At 46.2% G+C, this 14711-nt stretch overlaps 1 protein-coding gene across 2 annotated transcripts in view; it reads left to right on the top strand.

Moving 5' to 3' along the window:
• Positions 1–263: 263 nt before the first annotated feature.
• PSKH1 (protein serine kinase H1) overlaps positions 264–14711 on the top strand; it is a 30022-nt gene continuing 15574 nt past the window's right edge. The window contains exons 1-2 of one of the 2 annotated variants that reach the window (XM_077309669.1): positions 264–365; positions 3889–4933. In XM_077309669.1, coding sequence (XP_077165784.1) covers positions 3986–4933 — 948 coding nt within the window. In that variant the 5' untranslated portion in view covers positions 264–365; positions 3889–3985. Of the gene's footprint in view, positions 690–3888; positions 4934–14711 lie in introns of both variants that reach the window. The other variant, XM_077309670.1, reaches the window with a different exon arrangement.

The following is a 14711-nucleotide window of genomic DNA, read 5'->3' as shown; positions in this document are numbered from 1 at the left end:
CGCGTGTGGAAATAAACTTGAAATGCGGGGAAGGACAAGGAAGGGGCGCAAGCAACGAGCCCGCTTCTTCCCGCAAAGGACCAGCAGAGTCCAAGGCCGCGGTCTCATCTGCGCTCTCGCGCTCCACTTAACGGCCGCGCCGGGCCTCGGGGGTTTCCATAGTAACCGCCACCCGTCTTTCTCTCGGCCTGAGGCCCGCCCCGAATCCACCTCAGCCAATCGCAGCGGAGGGAGGGGGGGAAAGGCCGCGCACCATGTGGTGCGTTTTCCTGAGCGCACGTTGATGACGTTATAAGGCGCGCGCCGGGTCTGAACCCCCGCTTGGGCTTGGGCTGGCCCCGGTGCCCCTCCGGCCCCAGGCTGAGGTGAGTGCGGGGCGGCTCGGCCTGGCTCCGGACGCCGCGGAGCTCCGTGTGGCGCTCTTCCACGGACCCCCTCGCAGCCTCGGCTGTGGGGGGTCTCGGGAGCGCTGGCCTCGGAGGGGCCTGTCTTACTGCCTCTTCCCCTGGCTTCTTGCGCAAGGCCTGGCCCTCGCCGGGGCTGGGGGCTCTTGTCAGCCTTTTGGGATTCTTCTGCCTCTGCCCCCACGGACAGAGCAGCGCCCCGTCGTCAGGCCTCACGGACACAGGGTCCCACCAGCCAGAAGTTAGCGAATCCCCAGTGGGTAGATCCCTTTCTGAGGAGGGGAGGTCAGTATCATTGTAGAAAGGCTCTGGGGTGGCACAGAGCTCTTGTTTATATGAAATTAATGAGGGTTCCTATGACATGTCGGAGGAAAATCTTGTCACAAAAGCTTTTCGGAGACTGAGGCCCCTTTGCCTATGGCAAAAGAAGGAAATGTCTAAAGCAAGGGTCTGTCAACCTTGCTAAACCATATGGATAATGTTTTGGGTAATTTTGGGAACAGTTTGGAGTTGCTGCGGCAAAGTGGCTGCCGTAGAGGCTGGATCCATTCGTGACGTGTGAGGAGGTTTTTAAAAACTTTATATTCTTTCTCCCCAGTGGGTACCCAAAATGGTGTCCTGATTAATCCTTACAACAACCCTGTGAGTTAGTCTCAGAGTGAGAGTGGTGCATCGTCACACTGATATCTGCTGTGGCAGAGTGCGTGTTTGAACCTGGAGTGTCCCAGATCCTTGTTTGACACTACACTGGTTCAAAGCCAAGTGTTCCAAATAGCTGCTCCCTGTGTACACAAAACCTCCTGGATTCTTCTGAAGTACCTGCAATATTGCTGAAGTGTAGGAAAACCAGGATTGATCCTTTGCTTTAGGGAGATGAAGGAAATGGATGCCCAAAAGCGTGTTGGTGAGTGCCATATTGATGGGCACTACAGTGCAGACCAAGCTGGGCCAACTTTTGATGCCTTTTATGCTGCTGTGTTTTGCAGGAAATTGAGACTTTTACTCCTTAAAGTCTATTGGGAAAGTGTGGAGCTAATTCAGATGTAGTTATATGCTTGGCTGAATTAAATAGAGTGTACTTCAAAGCTACAGAAGTGCTATTTAGCTCAGAAGTTTGATGCTGACCAATTTCAGCATGGATTAACCTGAGAATCCCCCTGGTTCCTATTGACCACGGAAAACCTGATAAATGACATTATATTTTTGAGATTATGATCTTGTGAAAATGGGAATAGGGAAAGAAGTCTAATAGTTGTCCTTTGACAACCAGCTGCTCTGAGTCAGGAAGAAAAAAATATAATATAGAAAAGAACAGATTCAATTTCCAGATGAATACCTGACAATCCTACTTTCCTTTCAATCATTGCTTTATAACTTCTGGCAAGGCTAATACTGGGAAATATTTGACTCACCTGGTAGCCTCTACAAAAGCGTCTAGGTTGGACTGATAATCATAACCTCTTTCACATATCCTGTGACTTGTGAAGGACGGGGAAAAAATAACCCACGGTCTTCTTTTAAGAAAGAAAACCTTACTTAAAGAAATCCTAGTGATAGATTGCAGTCTGAGAAGAGTTAGAGTGTTAAATCCATTTACATAATACAGTAGCGTAACTTGTGTAGTGTTATTCCAGTCTAAGCTTATTGACATCACTGGCATTAGACTGGAAGAACTCTGTGTAGGACTGCACTGTTGAGATAGGGATATATTCCAAAGAGGAGTAAAATGCCTGTGATCTAAAAGCAGAAAAACCAAAATGCTACATTTTCTTGCAAGCTTTTCTTGAGGTCTTATGCATTTCTAGTAACTTAGATATTTATGACAAATAGGGAAAAGTGCTTGTCATCTCTAGTAGGTGTACTTCTAATAAGCTTGTTAAAGTGTTTTTAAAAAATCCTTTATGCTTCTGACTAATAGACTTATATCTGTTTTGTGGTACCTTGAATGGCTGATGCGTGTTACTTTAAATTGCCGTAGATAAGAAACAAACCATCAATAAAACCAGGGGTGTGGGAAGAAGGTGGTCATACCTTTTTACTTACTGTACCTTTCTAGATCTTGAATTTGGAAATAATTAAAATCCTGTTCAAGGAGGTTTGTCTTTAAAGAGATTTGGGCAGTTTACATGAAACGGGAACAATGCAATTAGCTCAGTTTATAGTAATGTGTTAACAACTGTAATAATAGCAATATAATGATAATAATAAACATGGTAGAATGGTAGAATACTAGAAAAATTGATTAACTCATACTGAAGCCCAGTAGTTTGGGCGGATCTGTAATCATCGTCGTCAGAGAGAGGCTTGGGAACTGGAGGTTCAGATCTACCTCAAGCAAATGCCTGGCAGAGGAGTTTCCTTTTGCAGGCTGACTAGTGGACCTCTGGAGAGCCACAGTTTGGTCACCTCTGCAGTATGGCAAGAAGTCTTTGTAAAGCAGTTAGACCTGCTGCCCAGTTGGACAGTGTCTGTTGGACAGTGTGAGTTCGGTGCAAGACCAAAGCATAAAAGGAGTTTAGAAAGATTGGCGGAGGAGAGATCCTTGAATGGCTACTAGCCAGGTTGACTAAAGTAAACTGCCATATACAGGAGGGAGCAAACTGATGAATACTAGAGTCAGGAGGCAACACCAAGGGAAGATCTTGGCCTGTATGCCCTGTTTTTAGCCATTCAGGACAACTGGTGGCCTGGGTGTAAAACAACATGCTGGACTAGATGGACCACTGATCTGATCCACCAGGGCCCCCTCTTATATTCTTAAATACTTCAAAACACTCCATTAGGGAGTTTGTGATTGCTACCTGCCATGAGCCACTTTCATAGAATCATAGAGTTGGAAGGGGCCATACAGGCCATCTAGTCCAACCCCCTGCTCAACGCAGGATCAGCCCAAAGCATCCTAAAGCATCCAAGAAAAGTGTGTATCCAACCTTTGCTTGAAGACTGCCAGTGAGGGGGAGCTCACCACTTCCTTAGGCAGCCTATTCCACTGCTGAACTACCCTGACTTTTTTGGAGTATTAAAGTATAAATAAATAAAGTAGTCTTCAAAGAACCTTAAACCCATGCTGATGTCAGTGTGTTGGCATACAGAATTGCTTTCATTTTCCAACAGGATGCATTTTCTTAAACAGGAATGAATTCAGAATTTTTCCTGAAAAAAGTGGCAGTAAAAGGGGGGGCGGGGGCTTTTATTTCAATTACTGTATATACCCGCGTATAAGTCGAGGAGTGTTTTTTCAGTGGGGGAAAAAAGGTGCTGAAAAACTAGGCTTATACACGAGTATATAGGGTAATTCTAAATCCATCCTATGTGGATGTTTGCTGGTAAGATGTTTTTTTGTTATGTAATAACAGTTTGTGCAGTGGCTAATTACAAGAGAGGTCACTTCCAAATGATTTATATAAGCAAGGTAGGAAGCAGATGGAGTGCCTTGCAGGGAATATTTGCTTGAATAATTGCTCTTTTTTTTTTGCTCCCCTAGTTTGTCAGGATGTTGTGATGTTTGCAGCTGTTCCAGACATGTTGCTGTGGTGTTGCCCCGGGGAAACGTCTTGATGGATAATTAACACCATTCAGTGATGGGCTGTGGGACTAGCAAAGTACTTCCTGAGCCTCCCAAGGATGTTCATTTGGATCTCGTTAAAAAGGTTGAGCCGTATTGTGGTTACAAAAATGACATCTATAAGCACTTCATCAAGGATGATGGTGGCGACGCCATCAAATCTGGCTTCCCTTCTCCGCCCCGCCACACCAACCCTTACGCCAGTGGCTGCTCTCCCACTCGCCTGGAACCGCCAGAGCCCCGCAAGAACAGAGTGGCTAAATACCGTGCCAAATTTGACCCCAGAGTGACGGCCAAGTACGACATTAAGGCCCTGATTGGCCGAGGCAGCTTCAGCCGCGTGGTGCGTGTGGAGCACAAGGCCACCAAGCAGCCGTATGCTATCAAGATGATAGAGACCAAGTACCGGGAAGGGAGGGAAGTGTGTGAATCCGAGCTGTGCGTGTTGCGTCGCGTGCGGCACACCAACATCATCCAGCTCATCGAGGTGTTTGAGACTCAGGAGCGTGTCTACATGGTGATGGAGCTGGCCACGGGTGGGGAGCTGTTTGACCGAATCATCGCCAAAGGCTCCTTCACGGAGAGAGACGCTACCCGAGTGCTGCAGATGGTTTTGGATGGGGTTAAATATTTACATACCTTGGGGATAACGCACAGGGACTTAAAGCCAGAGAACTTGCTGTACTATCACCCAGGAATGGATTCTAAAATAATGATCACGGACTTTGGGCTGGCGAGTGCCCGGAAGAAGGGAGATGACTGCTTAATGAAGACCACGTGTGGGACGCCGGAGTATATTGCTCCAGAAATCTTGGTCAGAAAGCCTTATACTAACTCGGTAGACATGTGGGCCTTGGGTGTGATCTCTTACATCCTCTTAAGTGGGACTATGCCTTTCGAGGATGACAACCGGACCCGTTTGTACCGACAGATCCTGAAAGGAAAGTACAGTTACTCAGGGGAGGTGAGTGTGTCAAAGCTCAGAGTGCTTGTTGGGCAGGAGAATTTTATTATCGCCTGAAATCCATTTGCTACAGAAAAAAACCACTTGCTCTTGTACTTTGGGGCCTCTAAACGAATCGTTACCTTCTGACATAATGTAGTGTGCTTTGAAGCAAGATCCCTTTGATGTAGATGCAAGACAGATCTAGAAGGCCTTGCAAAATAAATTGATTCCCCCATTCCTCCCCGCCCCCACTGCCACTTTCTCCGTATATTGCACATTTTTGAATGGGCTTTCTGTTTTACTGTTCTCCTCCAAGCGTCGTGTGCCAGGTGAGTCATTCAAGAGGGTCAGCTGCATGTCCAGTTCTCCAAAGCACAATGTGAACTGGAGGCCTCAGTGTTGTTTTGTGTTGCCTAGGCAACCCAAAATGGCAGCTGAGATCTCACATGGTGTACTCTCTCTCTGCAAAAGAGAAGAACTAGACTGGAGTCCAGCAGCACCTGAGAGACCAGTAGGATTTTCAGGGTATAAACTTTCAAGAGTCGAAACTCAGAGAGCTTTGATTCTTGAAAACTGATATCCTGAAAATCTATTTGTTCAATTAATTGCATTTATAGACCACTGTCCCCTGCAGCTCAGGGCAATTTACAATGAACAATCCGTACAATACCAAGAGCGCATCATGAGCTTCTAACATTTTTAATTGTGGAACATTTGTAACTTTGCAACTGTGTAACAGCTAACTATACAACTGAGGTTCAGTTCTTGCTGGGTGCAGTTGATCTTGTTGACTTCTCGTGCTACTGGATGTGAACCTTGGTTTTTGCTTTCGACTTCAGACCAACATGGTGACTCTCTCTCTGTAGTGTCTTTAGAAAAAACAGGATTTTTCTTAAAAACCTGGGAATTTCTATGGGTTTGCAGAAACTTTTGGCCTTTAGGATTTTTGATCCTCATGGGAATAGGGGTGGGTGTACCTGGCCATTAAAGCTATGTCTATATTTTTTAAAACAACAACCCAGGACTGTTTGACTTGAAGCAGTGGGCACAGGTGGTGACTTGCAGCAGCTCTAAACAGGAACCTCCCATTCTGCTACTTCTCATACTGTGGGAGCATCGGAGGCCTTGCCTTTCCAGCATAGGCATTGCTCTCCTCCCCCAGCTAGGTATTTGGACAAGTTGCTTTTTGTAAAGGCAGCAGACTGTAGGAGTCTGCTTGGTACTAAGCCAAGGCAGAGGGATGGGCTCGTCTCTTCCGTCTGCTGCTCTTGGATCCATGATAAGATGTCTGAAATGGTTTGTTTGTTAAATGATAAGGGCATCTTTGGACAGGGCAGCAGTGGATTGCAGTCATTGAGGAGAACCAGAGAGTTGAAGCTACCCTCCCACACTGATTTCCTGATTTAAATGCCCCCTACCCACCTCCTGTGTTGCTGTCTGCCCCGTGAAAGGAAATGTACAGGTATTTGCTTTAGGATGCTTTGGGCTGATCCTGCGTTGAGCAGGGGGTTGGACTAGATGGCCTGTATGGCCCCTTCCAACTCTCTGATTCTATGATTCTATCCAGCTGTATGGTAACTGTGTGTTGCACCCCTGGTCTTGATCATATATCTCCTCCACACATGCCCTCCCCTGAGAGATTACAGATCTCTCTTGTATTACATGCAGCTTGGCCCTTGCGGTCCAGATCCAGGGGAGCCATTTTATTCTTTTGGTCTGTTATGTTCTTTTGCCACATAGTTGAAGGAATAGCATCCAAGTGTGGAGACGGGCCCGTTTCCCATTTTCTTCAGGGAGTCACCTTTAGAAATGGAAGTTTCAGCTAAGTTGGTCTTACTGCAGCTTTGTAAAGTCGATCTGAGCAAGAATGCAGCGCAGTATTTATAGATGACTAAGAGCAATTTCCCGAAGCAGGGGTTGAAACTGTCTGAAAAACAAATAGGATGCTTTAATATTTCTGGCATTTTAGAAACACGAGGGCGTGATGGCATTTCGGTAATGGATGTCGACGCTTATCAGGGAGTTTGGATTGTTCTTGGTGTTGCATGAGGCAACAGGAATATGTTAGAAACCCAAGTTACTTTTCTTTTTAAAAGATTTTCTGTTCCGAGGACAATTGATGGCTGTGAGAGAGATGTGAGATATGACAAAAAAAATAATTCCATTCATTTCAAATGTGAGAATATTCTTTAGACCAGGGGTAGTCAACCTGTGGTCCTCCAGATGTCCGTGGACTACAATTCCCATGGGAATTGTAGTCCACGGACATCTGGAGGACCACAGGTTGACTACCCCTGCTTTAGACCTTTTTAGACTGCCAGGTCTATGGTTGAGGTAGATCTGACCCCCCCCCCTTGCTAACGGCTTACAACTGTTCCCATGTCCACCCCCCAGTCATGGAAAATTAGGGATTTTTATGATTTTTGCGTCGCATTACATCTTGAGCTGTGGTTAATGGGGTATTAGCTTAGTTTTAAGGGGTATTTTATTAGGGGATTTTAAGTTGTATTGTATATTGTGTATCGTGCTGTGACTGCCTCGAGTCTCTGGGGAGGGGCAGGATATAAATTAAATAAATAAACAAATAAACAAATAAATAATATCCTCAGTGTGTCCTAAAATCACTGTTTCCCTCACACACACACTGTAAATAAATTTAGCCAAAAAAGGCCTCAGGGGTGGACTTTGATTCTGCCGGGCCTGCACATCTCTACCCACAACGGGAGATAATCCTCTGCAACACTTTTTTCTTCTGGAGTCTCCAAAAACAGATAAGTTTGCTGTTATTTAACCTGTGCCCCCCCCCCCCCCCGCACCAAAGTAAAACTAGCCCTTCATCTTATTTAGCAGAATACTGATGAAGCAAAGGAAGAGCTGCAGGGAACGGTGGAGGGGAGCCAATTAGTTCCTGATGGATAGGTTGTACTGATCAGTCTTTGACGAGCAGCGTAACCCGTACCCAGGGAGCTGGCGTCATCAGAAGCTCTTGCCAATTTACTTCTCCAGGCTGTCTTAAAAGTTTACATCTCACCCCTCAACTCCATGCGGAAGCCAAAGAATGATAATTAGAGTGGTTGAGGTCAGCAGGACCTGAATGAGCTATTATAGTATATCTTGCTCATCGATTGCCTAATAGCCTCTTGAAACGGGCCTACTCCTCCAGGAATAGAACCCCAAGCTGTAAGCTCTCTCCAGTGGCAACTGCATTAGTTAGGTGTCAGCTCATTTCTCGTCAAACAAACGGGGACATCTTCACAAGTCATCCTGCATTTCTGCTTCCGATCCTCCCTTGACTGAGCTCTGCAATCTCACATTAGCAGAGGAGCCAGCTGTATCTCGGAAAGTAGATCTGGGCTGTGGTGGGAGGCAAGGCAGGGGGAATGTGTTCTTTATTAGATCCTTGCATGACGCAAGTCAGCTGCTGCCTGTGAAATTTTGCAACAGCGTTAAGTCACAGTGGACTTGCAGGATCAAAAGCACCTTTGAGGCTGTTGCCTGCAGGATTGCTGCAGGTGAACTTCTGATTCTCTGATCAGGTCTTGACAGTGCTACCTCCTGGGATTGCCTCTCTCGGATGGAAACGTGTTCGCAGAATTTGGGTTGAGTGTTATGAAACACAGTCGCTTTTGTTCTTTGTCCACTCTTCAGCCTCTGTTTAGTGCATCCAGCTTAGTTTTGAAAGTGTCCTAATATTCATTTTAGAGGCTGTTTTCAGAGGCCATAATAAACTGGTTTGTTTAAATCCACAGTTTGTTGCTCAAATCCCGCTTAGTTTACCGGGTGTACTGAACAAGCCTCAGTGTGTTCTAAGACCCAGTTATCCCCAAGTGACTTTGCATTGCCAGCTTGCTGGCGAAGCCTCTCTGCACTTGGTTTATTGAGTGTCATGTTGGTTGGCTCAATCAATAGGAAAGGGAGAGGAGAGACCTGCTCTTTTCAGACTGAGGATCATCTCCTGGCCCCTTTTCAGTGAAGCAGACAGAAATCCTACACTTTCTCTCTCTCAAAAACTTTCACCATGAAAGAAAGTATGGCCATAGGTGGACCGTGGAGAGCTTTTGACTATAACTGTGGGTTTTGAGGAACTATTCCTATGTTGTATGCAGGCAAAGTGAACGAAAGCATATTATTAAGCAAGATCTTTTGTTGTGCTGTGGTTTAAATTAAATTTCCACTCAGTTGAGGTTGGAGTCCTATTAACTGAGTCATCACTTGCAGGGAGGGACGATTGGAGAGAAGCAGAGGGAGGGAACGCTACCCCCACCCCCAAGTCAGCCAAATATAGTTGAAGCCACTGAGATTTTTCTGAAAGTCTGTCACCACTTCTGTATGCAAGTGACAAGGGAAGTACTACTGATGAAATTGGGTGTTCTGCGCTTAAAAGATGCCACTGGACTCAAACTTTGTCATAAATGCTACAATTATTGCACCAGGTACAGGCCAAGGATGGGAGCCATAGCTGAGCCTCCATTCAGATATCATTACTTCTCTTTAAGTCTGTTCTTTGGTAGTTTAATTCTAATTCTAAAAATTATGATCAGTGAATGTATTAGGCAGTATTTCCATATTTGCTACTATCGGAAGTGACTAATTTAGAAATCCACCATTGGTCGATCCTTGAATAAGAGTTATGTCACTGCGAATAAAAAGTGTACTTCCATTTTTGTGGATTCAGTTTTCTCCAAACATCAACCAATGATAGCTTATAAAAATGATAGAGTGCAGTCTTTGGTAGCTTGGATCCTTTTTGATGTGACTTATCAAGAATCGGGTCAGGGACTGCGTTCAAATCTCCAATCAAAACAAGCTCTGAATCTAATAGTTCATTATGCTTTTGAAAAAAAATCATCAGACACCAGAGTAGTTCAGCAGTGGAATAGGCTGCCTAAGGAGGTGGTGAGCTCCCTCTCATTGGCAGTCTTCAAGCAAAGGTTGGATGCACACTTTTCTTGGATGCGTTGGGCTGATCCTGTGTTGAGCAGGGGGTTGGACTAGATGGCCTGTATGGCCCCTTCCAACTCTATGATTCTATGATTATACCAATACTTAATCAAACTATGGCTTAAAAACACTGTCTTATTATACCACCTGACTATGGCCAGATACTTGTTTGACCTCTCTCGTTATATTGGAGGGGAAAACAAAAGGGTATTTCTAGGAATAATCATGAAATTAAAAGAGTCCTTGAGAAATATTCCATTTCTGGTATACAGAATGCCACAAGAGCTTGGAAGCCTTCTAGACTCTCTTAAGCCTTTGGATGATGTTCTCACTCTTTTATTGCTAACCAGTGCCACATACAGATCTTACCAGTTTCGTTTGCAATTCACCAAGAGATCATCTGTTTCAGTCATCTAAATGGGAAGGAGCCTTCAGGGAAGGTGGGCTGGAAATATAATAAATAAATAAAACAAAGAAGCATGGCCTTGGTGTAGTGGTTAAGAGTGGCAGCTTCTAATCTGATTCCCCACTCCACATGTGGCCAGCTGGGTGACCTTGGGCAAGTCACAGTCCTGTTAGAGCTGTTCTCATGCAGCGGTTTCTGTCAGAGCTCTCTCAGCCCGACCTGCCTCACCGTGTGTCTGTTGTGGGGAGAGGAAGGAAAGGCGATTCTAAGCTGCTTTGAGACTCCTTCAGGAGGGGAAAAGAGGGATATAAAAGCCAGCTCTTCTTTTCTTCTTTGTTGTCTACATTAGATGGAGGTCATCAACCAAAACCCCCCAGAGCTGTCTGCTGTCCCATACCCTGGCCTGGAACCAGACTGAAAGGAGTCCAGATTGTGAATTTTTTTCACGTAAAACAGAACAGCAAAATGATCAAGTAGAAAATAAGCATTTTTAGTTAAGAGTCTGACTGAGTTTGGATAGCAAGTCAGTAGAGGTAGTTTACAAACATCCCCCTCTCCCGGGGTTCTGTCTCGTGAGACCTGGAGGGGAATGGTGCTGTCATGCAAGTATCGCTGGACCCTGGAGGTAGCTTTGTGGACCTGGTGGGGAGATGATAAAAGGTGGAAGCCACAGCAGTCACTTCTTCCCTTCCCACAAGGGTGCCTGATGCCAGTGAGGTGCCCTGACCTCTTGAGTCATTTGGGCCTTAGAGTGTCTGTGGACTGTCCCAATTACTTTCTGCCAGTCCTAAATCCCCCTTCTACCTTCTGTTGGTTTGTCCTGCTGTTTCCATCTATGCTTTGGTGTCGCCATCTCCAGTTCTGCCTTCAAGGCATGAAAAATAACCCCTGAAGGAGCCCTGAGAGAGGCCTAAGAAGCTGGCCACAAGTAGGTTTCCCAAAGTTTTCCACTCCTGTTTTCAAAAGAGGAGGCCTCCTCGTTTGTCTTAATGGTGCCTGAAGCCCGCTGTCATTGATCCTTGCCTGCTGGCCGGAGACGGTGATCCACCAACGTCACCCTCTCTGTTCCCTCTGCGTTGTGACTCACAGCAGCTTTTATTCTCTGATGAATGACCCCACCAGATGATAGAACCCCTTGACGCACAGTGTGCTTCTAAGGGCCTTGGTGCAGCTGTCGGGACCGTGGTATTGTGCACTATCGTTCACCGGTTGATATTAGCCTGAGTTGGTGCGGAGTGGAGATAGGCAGAGTTATCCGGGAAGCGAGAGAGCAGTCCTTCTGTGTGTCTGAACTGCCTTTCCAAAGAATTGTTGGGTTTGCATAGTTCGCAAATGTGGCATTTCTGTATTCTGTGGCCCCACTGAATCAGCCTAAACAAGCAAAAGCTGAATGAAGCGTCAGTGTTGGAAAATACCTGGATTTTCTACCTGCAATTATTTGTTTATTTGCTTCATTTGTCCCCAGCCTTTCTTCTCAATTGGAGCCCAAGGCAGCTGACCTCATTCTCCTCTCCACTGTTCTGTCCTAACAACAGCCTTATGAGGTAGGTTAGGCTGCAAGTGCACCACTGGCCCAAAATCACCCTGCAAGCTTCTATGGTGGTGGTGGTGGTGGTGGTTGCCTTTTTCAATGGAGATGGTTTGCTGGCATTGACATAATTCTAGCACCCTAGTCAGCCATCCAGTCATGTCCTGTCCCCCCCCCCCCCAACTTCCACCTCTGGACATGGGCTGAAGCTGGGCCCTCCGGTCGCTGCCTTTGAATGCTGGTGCCTGCCAAAGCACCTCTGGCTCCAACAATGACCCCTCCCAGCCCCAGAAAGAGCCATCAAGGCTCCCAAAAGTGCCCCTAGCTGTGTACTTCTACCATCTAATCATCCCAATACACTACGCCCAGAAATTTGCTTTTCTGGGTGAAATCTCTATGGAAATACAGAAAACTATATTCCATCCTTAATTGTGTGCTTTAGAACGGGGGTAGTCAACCTGTGGTCCTCCAGATGTTCGTGGACTACAATTCCCATGAGCCCCTGCCACAGGTTGACCACCCCTGCTTTAGAGTCATTGACCTCTGCAGGAACTAGCTGTGAGCCAACGTGTTGTAGCGGACTCTAATCTGGAGAGCCAGGTTTGGTTCCCCACTCCTCCACATGCAGCCAGCTGGGCGATCATCGGCCAAACAGTTCTCTCAGAGCTGTTCTCGCAAGGCAGTTCCGTTAGAGTTCTCTCAGCCCCACCAACTCAGAGGGTGGGGAGATGAAGGGAAGGCGACTGTAAGCCGCTTTGAGACTCCTTCAGGTATTGAAAAGCGGAGTGTAAAAAACCAGCTCCTCTTCTCTCCTTTGTGTGTAATGCCCTCCTAGGAAAGGGTGCTGTGCTTGCTGTAATGGCTTAATGTTTTGGTATTAAAACACTTGCACTTGATTTGTTGTTTTTGGCCATTTTCTATGTTTGATTTCTGTTTCTCTCTCAGAACCTCTTTAGACCTTACTCTTTGTGTGGGTGACAGTGAACCGTTCTCAGCAGTTTGGTCTACCACAGTCTCAGACTAACTGGGCCCAGACTCAGGGACTCCTTCTGTCTTTTGATGCCAGGTATATTTGTTTTGCTGTGAAAGAGCAGAGATCTCAGTTTCACAGGCACATTCACACATACCCCTTCTTACCTGCCAAAAGGGCATTTGGGACCAGTTGGGATTCACTGTTTCTGTTTTTTGTGCTTGGCCCACCCAGCCATTCTGCTTCTTGCATAACAGAGTGAATGAAATGTGCTCAAAACCAGCACTGGCTTGAAGGCTTTTTTGAAAGAGGTCTTTACATAACCTTTTCTCACTCAATTGCTTTTCTCCCCTTTGTTGGGGGGGGGGGATCTGGATGTGAAGATATGGCCCTCAGGAGAGGCTTTGGTATCAATTTCTTATCCTCTCAGCTATCTTTGTAGAATTCCTCCCCCCCCAAAAAAAAATTAGATGTGCTACATGCCACACTGAGGCCCGGATTTGTGAACGTGCATGAACGGACAAACAAACCAGAGCCCGATCCAAGCCGGAATAAATAGAGGCAAGAAAATGAAGCTTTTATTGAGCAGAGGAAATGTTTCAAGTGCATTTAAGAGTCACTTTCTTCTCTGGGAAGAAGAGAAATCCATTTACAGAGGAATGTGCTCTTACGTCCCAAGGAAAGAGAGTGGGAAGCGAGTGGCAAGCGAGGCAGGATGGAACCAGAGGGGAACTGTTGAAGAGGCAGCATGTTCTTTCCCCTCCTTTTTTTCCCCCCTTTCTTAAGGGGAACATTGAATGGTATTTGAAAGGCTCTTCTCTGCCCGAGGAGGAATGCTGAGGTCAGCCTGACTAATGCACACTTTGTGATAAAGCTCTGATTTTCTCTTTTCTCGCCACTTTGTGCTTTCATATTACTTTCTTTTCCGAACCCGTATTTCAGATGCTCGAGAAAGGGCAGTGCAGGTGCACTTGAGTTTTTTGCCAGTCTGATTAGATGAATTGCCTGACCAGCCTTCATGTCGCAAGTGGAACCGTACTGGAACCCGAAACCAGTCTAGCGAAGGCCAGATGCTGGAACTCCAGGCTTGGAAAGAGCTTGGCCACCTTCACCTGTGCAGGGGAACGATTTCCTACAGGTGACTAACTACAAAAAGAGAAGTCCTGTGTGTACAGTTCCGGTTACCATCTCTCCAAAAGGACATTGCAAAGCTGGAAAAAGTACAGAGGACAGAAAAAGTACAGAGGAGGGCAACTAAGATAATTAGGGTATTGGAGCATCTTCCCAATGAGGAAAGTCTTAAGAGTCTGGGACTTCATCAGGGGAAGGCCTCAGCCTCTTTGCCATGTTTTTGTCCATCTAGAGCAGGGGTAGTCAAAGTGCAGCCCTCCAGATGTCCATGGACTACAATTCCCATGAGCCCCTGCCAGCAAATACATGGGAATTGTAGTCCATGGACATCTGGAGGGCCGCGGTTTGACTACCCCTGATCTAGAGAAACTGGTTGGCCACTCTGTGAAGCAGGATGCTGGACTAGTTGGACTCTTGGTCTGAACCAGCACAGCTCTTACTAAGTTCTTACATTCAAATAAGATAGCATCTGGAAAAAAGGGTGCTTTGTCAGCATAAGCCCCCAGTTAGGTACCTAGAGGAGAAAAGTAGATTTTTCGGTTGTCCCCTTTCTCTTCTCACTCAGCTGGGTGACTTCCTAACGGTGGTTTTTAAGAAACAAGTTTTGCCTGCACAGCCCTTTGAACACCAGCGTATATTTGGCAAGCCCAGTGATGATGCTGAGGGTGATGCATGCAACAGTTTGATGTGCTTCTGTGGTAGAAGTTGCTGTAGCTGCATGAGGGAAGCAGGGCTGGATCACAGTGCAGCAAGTTGCATTTGGCAGTTCAGCTGATGTGCTAGTTTAGGTCCAGCGGTACAGCCAAGTTTTGCTTAATAA

The sequence above is a fragment of the Paroedura picta genome, chromosome 14, assembly GCF_049243985.1.
Source record: "Paroedura picta isolate Pp20150507F chromosome 14, Ppicta_v3.0, whole genome shotgun sequence".
NCBI classification, from domain to species: domain Eukaryota; kingdom Metazoa; phylum Chordata; class Lepidosauria; order Squamata; family Gekkonidae; genus Paroedura; species Paroedura picta.
The sequence above is the reverse complement of the archived record's forward strand: the minus strand, read 5'-3'. Positions and strand labels throughout refer to the sequence as shown.